At 30.3% G+C, this 9617-nt stretch overlaps 1 protein-coding gene across 1 annotated transcript; it reads right to left on the bottom strand.

Moving 5' to 3' along the window:
- Positions 1-3359: 3359 nt before the first annotated feature.
- LOC129302737 (uncharacterized) lies at positions 3360-5664 on the bottom strand. Its single transcript, XM_054941627.1, has 3 exons — positions 4610-5664; positions 3620-3798; positions 3360-3523 (listed from the first exon to the last, which is right to left on the bottom strand). The coding sequence occupies exons 1-3, from the start codon at positions 5662-5664 to the stop codon at positions 3360-3362; spliced, it is 1398 nt and encodes a 465-aa protein (XP_054797602.1).
- Between the last annotated feature and the right edge of the window lie 3953 nt (positions 5665-9617).

Below are 9617 nucleotides of genomic sequence, written 5' to 3' on the forward strand. Positions count from 1 at the left end.
TTAAGTCTTAGTTTTCAGTATATTCTCTTAATATTTTGAACTTTTTAACACATGAATACCAGTAGTAACATGGTAGCATGTGTATACTTTTCCAAAACTTTCTGAGTAAACGTTGAATGTGGGTGTTTAACATTAGCACTGGTGTTAATCTTTGAAACTGAGAAACAGTACCGATATTAATGTATTACTATCGGTATTGTTCATAAATAATTAAGAACTTTCTAATTAAGTACCTCAATACAGATATTGATTTATTAGTTTTGGTATAAAGCTTCGCAAAACATTTAAAGGCACAGTACCGGTAACAAAATTTGGTGCCTATATTGAAAGATAAAACCATTTGAAGAATTAGTTTAGGCACTAACTGAGAAATGACTTTCGGTACTAAGGGTAGCTAGAAAATTTTCCAAGTTAAAACAATAGTACCGATGGTAACAATGGAAAACTGGTAATCTCAATAATTTTTTTAAAGCAATAATAGGGGTATTGAAAGAACAGTACTAACATTACAGAAATCATTTTGAAACACTTGGTAAGAAAACGATAAGCATACGCATATACCTCTTCATATCATTTCTTGAGAATTTAATCTATTAAAAACAAAATCTATTCTATTTTTATCATCATCAAAATCAGGATTTAACAGTTTTAATAGTGTAATTAAGACATAAATATTGACTCAAACATTTCATTATCTTCCCTTAACATGATCATGCCCTTTGACTCATTGAAATGTTTTTTTGTCAAACTTTCTCCTGAATTTGGAATAAAACTCCTTCTTAAGTTCTACTTCCTCCACAACCCCCTCCCCTCATTATTAGGCAACATAATCTGATTAACATTCCAGCTAACATCCCATATATCACCATCCAAACATTTTTTTTTATGAATATTGATGGTGTTGGAGGGTCAATTAGCTTTAATCAATTTTGCACAAAGAGCATGGTGTATCCTCATGCAACTAACATATAATATCTTATTAAACCAAATTTTATCAACCCTGGCTTTCAAATTTTCATTATTCCTCACATGCTCTGTTATTTCTGCAAATTGTTTTGGCAAGCATTGTGTTAGAATTTTGCCTTCTTTTCTCGAAGAGGGACCTTCTGTCCTCTCACTTTTTCCAATTCAGTCCTCTCTTTCTCAGACAAATTTTTTCATACTTCTCTAATAACTTTGTTTGCCTCTTGCATTTCCTTGAACATGCCTTTCTCTCTCTTGTTTGACTTAAAGTCTTGTTTAAACTTATGTAAAGCATTAACATGTAACTTTCACTTTTTCTTTCCCTTCACCATCCTTTCTATGGAGAACATTTTTCCTTGATTGATCACAAGCTCCTTGCCTTCAAGTTTCAATCTTCCCTGCTTGCGTAAGCCATTTTCTTTAGAGAACATTTTTCCTTTTCATTTTCAGAAACCTTTTGCCAAGGGCATTTAAGTCATTTAACATTTCCAAATTTTGACCCTAAAGAAACTTGTTCCTTCTCCAGTTTTTAGGGAATTCTGGGCAATAAATTTACTGGACAGGGATTTTGGGGAAAAGTTCCCTTCATCTTAATCCAATTTGTAATTTTGTTTTTGTTTTTTTTTTAAAAAAGAATTGTATGAAATTTCAACCATAACCACAGAAAAGTTGGTGGACAAGTAACTAAGCACCATTGTGGGAAAAGTGACGTTGACCGGGAAAACAAATGAAGGGAGGGCATTTTTTTAGTTGAGGGGATGATCACTGGGCTCTATTAAATTAATATTATTTAAGCTTTCAATAATACTTTTAAAAAAAGTAAGTTTAAAATACCAATTCAAATAACTATAAATTTATGAGTTTTAATTACAAATATAGCATTTAAATTCACATACAACTCTTAAATTATAATTAAGATTTATTGTCATAACTGTTTAAATCCATGAACACAATTCTTTTGTTGTCAAGAATGTAGCTACGATTAATTTAATCTTTTGAAATTTAACCATCATGTTTTCTTTTTTATTTTTAGAATAATGCAACTTTTAATCCTTTAAATTTATTTTAAATTCTCCTTCAAGTTTAATTTTTATCAATCTAATCTCCTAAATTTATTTATTTATCAATTTGGTTTTTAATATTTAAAAATGAGGTTGCACTATTAAAATTTGCTGACACGAATAATAGAATATGGATAGAAGCCATGTAAATTGATGAAAAGAAATATAATCACTTAGATAGAAACAAAATAGACTCTAAAATTTTAAAAACAAGAGAATAAAACATCAAGTAAGAGATTATATTAATAAAAATTGAATTAATTTGAGGGTTAATTTGTTCTCACTTAGTTACATATCCATGCCAAGTCATCAATATATTTTGTATATTAAATTATTTTAAAAGTCAATTTGTGCTTTAAAATTTAAATGACTCACATAATAATTTACGAAAATATAAAGAATCAAATTTTTAAAAACTAAATTTGAAAGATCCAATCAATAATCAAGTCAAATTTAAGAGATTAAAATTTATATTATTCCTTAATTTTTCAATCACTTCAGTGTCATTTTGGTTGGAACATTTTTTTTTGTGCCAAAATAGAGTAAGGTCTTGCGAAATAATTTTAGAAATTTAAGTTTTTTTAACTTGCTAAATGGGTACTTGCATGTAACTCTCTCTTTAAAACTTATAAATAATATAATTTTTATTTACAATTCAGTATTTATAAATATGTAAATAGTATAGTATCTATTAAGCTCCGCGTTTCTATATTATTATATCATTATTATTTTATCCTAATCTCTACTCCATATTTTATCATTTGAATGTAAGATTTAATTTTTATATAAAATTTTGTTCAATTAACATAACATTCATTAAAAAAAGTCTATCATATCATTGTATAAATTTAGTTATTGCAATATTTATTGGGACCCACCAATTTTTTTAATTTTTTATTTTTTGTGCTAATATGCTTGAGAGGACCAATCCCAACCCAAAATGTCTATTCAAGCAATGTTTTGAAACCCGAACTGGACATCGAACCAGAAAGAGCAGCGAGTCACAGTTCTCACGGTTCAACTGCTTAGATCGGCGATCGAACCAATGACATAAAAATTAAATAAAAAATAATATTTATATGCATATATATCTATCTATATATAAGACATTAATTTGACAAAAAAAATAATAATATATCAAGCAACACCACAAATTCACATTGCATAACATGTTCTAATTGCTGAAAATCTCAAACAATGACATCACGAATTCAAAATATAGTCTTAAACATGTTTTAATTGCTTAAAATCTCAAACAAAGATATCATAAATTCAAAATATATGTCTCAAATATATTATTGCAAAGTTCACAACATAACTCATAAGTTTAAATTTTCATGGCTTATCAAATATTGGGGGATTTTGGTTAATCCAAGCATGTGTAGGCTCAAAGGCATCAACATCTTCACTAAAGCTATCAATATCCTTTTGAGAAAATAATTGTAAATCAAGTCCACTAATAGCTTCACCATGTGCCACGTTGCCTCTTTGCTTATTATCTTCGCAAACAAACATTCAATGTATATAATCAAATTAATGAGAATCACATGATAAATGATAAAAAAAGTGAAAACATTAAGTAAAAAATACCAAACCTTCCTCATCCTCTTGATGAATGATAGCTTTTGGTAGCACTGTGTCATCATAAATGAGATCTTGTTCTATATCATCAATATTGAGCAAAGAACAATCATCTTCTTCCATTACCCAATAATCAATCTGATCAATACTTTCATAATCAACAAGGTCCAAAGCTTTCTTCTTGTTAGCAACTCTAATAAAAACACACGATAGTAATAAAGTATAAGGATTCATGTAACTTATTTTTTATAACTACAAATGAAAGCAAAATTTTGAATAATTTACCTATTCCTTAATCAAAAATTGTAATGAATATATACAAGATCATTCAATTTTTCATGCTCCAACTTATTCCTTTTCTTGGAGTGTATTCTTTCAAAGACACTCCAGTTCCTTTCACAGCCCGAGGAAGATGCAGTTGGGCCTAATATCTTAACAGCCAAGTCTTTAACATTTGGACAGCTGCTCCTAAAATGTTTCCACCATTCATCTATCATGAGAAAAAAAATAAGTTATTAGAATATATTTTAAAGATAAAAACAATAAATATCAAAGATAAAAGTATACCAGGTTGAATGTTTTTTGCAGATTCTATAGCCAATGGATGACTAAAGCTTCCACACCTTTCTTGATATTGTGTGCCTTCTAACAAAAACTTGGTCTTATTAGAAGAAATTTTTCTATCTATCATATTAAGATATCCTTGCATAACCTCTAGCTTTGTAAAAAAATTTTCCTTATCATAAAGGAAAGCAGGATTGAAGAGATATGCTGCTGCATGAAGATTTTGTCAAAGTTGAGAATCCCACCTTCTCTTAATAATACTTGTATAAGGTTTGTACAAGGATTTTTTGTGTCTGAAAGTATTCTTTATAGCTCTTTTTACTCTGTACATGCCATCATAAACATAGCCAAGTGAAGGCCAATCATCAGAATTAACAATTCTCAACAATCTCAGAAGTGATTTTAAAATTTCAACAATAATTTTACAATTATTCTAGAACTGATTGTCTAATACAATCATTGTCACAGCCTTTGCCTTTGAATCCTTGTAATATCTAGATTCTACAAATGTCTTGCTTGTTATCAAAGCTTGAATATCATGCCTATACTCATAGATACTTTTCAAGGCAATGAAAGTAGTGCCAAACTGTGTTGCACTAGGCCGGATGATTTCTGTCCAATCTTCTCTTTTCCTTAACCAAGCTAGCAAAAAGACATGGTTGTAAATGAATTTTGAAACCATGGATGCACGTGTTGCTAAGCTACTAACAATCTCCATTTTACCAATATATGATAAAATCAAATTTAAGCAATGGGCAGTACAAGAAGACCAAAAAATAGAAGGAAACTTATCATTTAACAACCTTCCAGTAGCTTTATAATTAGTTGCATTATCAGTTACCAAGTAGACAATGTTGTCTGCACCAGCAAAAGCAACCATATCCATGACTAAGTTGAAAAAATTTTGAGCATCCTTAACAATATCTGATGCATCAACAGATTTAATAAAAACCATTCCTCTAGGGCAATAAACAAGAAAATTAATCAACTGTCTATTTCTTTGATCCTGCCAACCATAAGCCATTATTGTACATCCAGTCTCAGCCCAAAAGCTTCTACATTCATCAACTAATGATTGCACCTTCTTTTTTATGTCTTGTAATAATTTGGTTCTCACAGCATGGTAAGTTGGTCCTTTATAACCAGGGCTAATAGCTGAAATAACATCTATCATGGGCTGATAGTAAACAAAATTTATAGCATTCATAAGAATGCAACAATCATAATCTACTCTATGCAAAACTTCTTTACCTATAAATGCACTTTGAATTCTTGGCTGTGCTCCCGAGCTTGTCCTTGGGGCAAAGAATTTGTCTCCCACTGCAGATGCCTTTTTTTTGTCTAGTTGAGAGGAACTTGAAGGAATTATTTCTTGCACAATTTTATCATCCACTTCCAATGGATTGTTCTCTTCTTTTCTTAATTTTTTAGTTGGTCTCTTTTGATCAATTTCTTTCAAGTTTTCCTCCAATTGATAGCAAACATCATGTGGCATACTTTTTCAACTAGTTGCATCTCCTTTTTTTTCCAGCAAGGTGTTATTTCATTCTATGTATTCCACCACTACCAAATTCCTTCCATAGTATAGGCATTTAAAGCGAGGTTTGCCACCTTTTTCATTTGGTATTTCAGTGCAATGCTCCCATGTAGGATCTGACTTAGCTCTAACAGATTGTGTAGATGCAATACTAGATATTTGTTCAGATGACATTTTCTAAATTTAAATTGAAAGCACAGATAAAATGTGAAAAAGAGAGTAGAGCTAGGAATTAGATCATATTCAGAATTCCATATCAATAAATAATAAAGTAATGAAAAATAAAACAAACAAGCCAGCTGGAGTCCTGGACAAATTGTGCATACATACTACTCATTATACAAATTACAAACTCAAATACATAGATAGAACATATAAGCTAGAAATTGAACCTGGAAGGAGAGCAGAGCACACTAAGAATCAAATAAGTTGGAGCAAAATGAGAATCACACAGAGGTAAAGGTATGAGCTAGAGCTAGGAGGAGCTGGAGGCAACTCGAGTAGAGGTAGAGGCAGAGGCACGAGCTCAAAGTGGCAAGCGAGATGAGAATGGCTGACAATGGCGATGACAAATCTGGGTCTAGGCTGAGAATGGCAAGCAAGGTGCGAGAAGGATATGAATCAAAATTTCAGATTTGAAGCTTAATCAGTTGATCATTAAAGATGAGAAATAGAGAAAATTGAGAGAGAGACTAGAGTCACCAGAGGCGCGAGATGGCTAGTCAGTGAGAGACGAGTTTTAAGCTCTGGCCTCTGAGACTGAGTCTGAGAGTGTGAGAGTGAGAGTGAGAGTGAGACTGACTCTGTGTGAGTGTCGAGTGGGAGAGGTCAGGTCAGGTGAGCTGCGATAATGAGATGGGTGACGGTGAGACGGCAAGAGTGAGCTCACGTTTGTACGTCTATGGAGTCTGCACTCTACTAGAGGCGCGAGAGGCAAGACGACGTGATAGAGGGAGAGAGCAGCCAGTGGTCTGTGACTCTATGACTTTGTGCTTTGTTTAACTTTAGACTTCAACTTGGTGGTAGAACCGTAGAAGCCCTAAAGTAAATTTTTTTTATTTTTTCAATTGACTCGGATTGACCCATGTTGAATCGAACTTGGGTTCTGGGTCAACTCTGGTTTAATGAAAATCGAACGGTTCTGTCCAGGTCAATTCGGTTCAATAGCTTGAGTGGTTTAATTGGTTGAACTAGACCACTTTAGTCAGCAGGTGACGATTGAACCGGTTGGATCGTCCGGTTCGATCCAGGTTTGACATCATTGCTTTCAAGGGAGACATGCCTCTCTTTCCCCACTTCGCATCCGCAAGCCATGAGCACCGCGTGCTTATCAAAAATATGACCCAATTTGACCCTTTTATTTTATTTTGAAATAATTGTTATCTTTCATTTAAATTAATTTTAAGTATCTTTAATATTATATTTATTAATATAAAAATTATAAAAAATTTTAATATTAGGCATGGACTATCCAAAGCATATTTAAATGATCAATTTATAAAATTTATAAATTTTTTTAATATTAAATTAAGTCATTCAAATTATATTTAAACTGTCTAGTGTATATCTAGATAGTTAAATTATAAAATTACAAAAAAATTTAATTTTAAATTTGATCATCCAAATTAAATTTGTTCTGGTTAGATTAGTGATGATTGAATTTATTAAAATTTAAATGGTCCAAGTCATGTTGGAAGTGATGAACACAGAAATCAATCCAAATTTAATATTAATTTTTTTATAATTTTTATATTAATAAATATAATATTTAAGAATAATTAAAAATTAATTTAAATAAAAGGCACATGTCATTTCAAAGTAAAATGAAAGGTGAAGATTGAGCCACGAATGATAACCACATGGTGCTCATCATTGCATATGCTATTTATTTCCCAAATAATATAAAAAGCTACTCTCTTCATTTAAAAATATAAGGCATTTTTAATTAAATCTCATCCTTCAATAAAATAGTTACTTATTTTTTAACTAACCCTATTTTTTTATATTTACTCATATTAAATACCTTACAATAAATGAAAAGTCATTATCAATATAGATACTTTAAAACAAAAAGCAATGATTGCACCTCAAAAGATTAAAAATGCATTACATTTTTAAACGGAGAGAGTAAAAGTTACACTCTATTATTCATTATGTGTTATAATATAAATTAAATTAAATTAAATCAAATCAAAGTAATGAAGGATATAAGTTAGGAATAGGTTTTTCATTTTCTTTAATGATAAAATAAGTGGATGAATTTCAAACCTCCTCAGTTTAAACTTCAAATTAAGAAGAAGGAATTTGATTCCCTTCATCCCAATTCAAGTCTTCAACTTTTGTCGATGAGAAAATCATGTTAGTAAAATTACTTCCAATAGAAAAAAATGACTCATGAAGGATTTGAACCTTATGGATAGAAATAACTATATTTGGAGAGCTACGGTCTATTTGATTTCTATTTTTATTTATTGAGGACTGTTTGGTTTCTATTTTTATTTATTGTTTTTAAAAACAAAATAATATGAGAATCTATTTGGTTATGTTAATTAAAAAATAGTTTTAAAATTAAAAAATAGACTGATAGTCACTATAGCAAAATATACCTTTTAAACCCATGTATCTAAATTGGATCAAGCACAAACGGTCTAAAAAGGGGGGCAATGGCATTGTTGTGAAAAAATGAAAGGTTAAAGTGATATCTAAACTGGTTACAAATTATAACTAATTTAGATATCACTTCAACCTTTTACTTATTTACAACAATGCCACTGCCTCCTTATAATTGATTTAGATATTAATAAAATTTTATTTGTTTATTATGAAATAACATTTAAATCAATTATGAGTAACCGCTTTAGATGTATATTATAATTTTTGGGAAAAAAATTTGCACATCTAAATCGGTTTTATTTTTTAACTGGTTTAGATATATTTAAAAAAAATTATTTTTTAACATATCTAAACTAGTTTTAATTAACAACCAGTTTAGATATTGTTGTGCTATTTCTAAAAATAGCATCTTTATCATTCTTTCATCGTGCGATTAAACCCATAATCACTTATAATCAGAGTCAAAATCTTCAAACCCAGATTTCTCAATTAGATTCAAACCCTGAATGCTATTCTTGAGCCTTAAAATGATCGTTCTCCTGTGATTTGTTCATCTATTAGGTTCGTGTTCTTTGTTCTTAGCTTCAATTTGAGTTTTGCACAATCACTGAGCTTCATCACCTTTATAGAGCTTCTTGCTTTGTTTCTCTTGCTTTAATCTTTTGTGTCAGGTTGTGCTTCAACCTAGGTATGTTGTTTAATTCCCATGAAGCATGCAAAATTCCAATATTTGAGCTTCATCGTATCTATAGCTTTAAGCTTCATTGTATCTGTAGCTTTAAGCTCCAATTAGTTAATTAATTTTCATGAGCTTCTATTCTTAAATTTGGTTATGTGACTGTGAGCTTGATACTGGTTTTAACTTGAAAAAACAAAGGTTGATATTGGCTTTAGCTCATTGCGTTTGAGTTGTACATATTGAGGTGTTTGTTAAAATGTTGCCTCTTAGAATTGTTCTTTATCATATCCCTTCATGTGGAACTTGTGGAGTTAAGTTTGTTAGCTTAATTGTGTATGAATTATGGGATGAATTTTTGTTCTACTCTAAACTCCAATGAGATGATTTTGTTCTTTACAAAAAAGGAAATTTATTTTTTATAGTAAATTTAATAAATCAAATTATTATTCTCCATAATTCAATACATGCCAAATTAATTACTAGTAGCTAGTACTCGCAGTGGACCTAAAAGTTGGTCTAGTAGTTACTATATTGTCATTATCATAAAAATTAAAACCTAGTTGAACTATTTTTTCATGCCAAACAATGTTTTAATTCATAGTTTCAAGCACATTAAAGG

Source organism: Prosopis cineraria, unplaced genomic scaffold (genome assembly GCF_029017545.1).
Source record: "Prosopis cineraria cultivar Desert tree isolate PC_DT_omini unplaced genomic scaffold, ASM2901754v1 PC2, whole genome shotgun sequence".
Lineage (NCBI taxonomy): Eukaryota > Viridiplantae > Streptophyta > Magnoliopsida > Fabales > Fabaceae > Prosopis > Prosopis cineraria.

Coding starts and splice junctions, on each gene's coding strand:
- LOC129302737 (XM_054941627.1), bottom strand. CDS start 5,664: ATGCCACATGATGTTTGCTATCAATTGGAGGAAAACTTGAAAGAAATT. Junction 3,799..4,609: donor ATGATTGTATTAGACAATCA/GTTCTAGAATAA, acceptor TGTTTTTATTAG/AGTTGCTAACAAGAAGAAAG. Junction 3,524..3,619: donor TCATCAAGAGGATGAGGAAG/GTTTGGTATTTT, acceptor TTGTTTGCGAAG/ATAATAAGCAAAGAGGCAAC.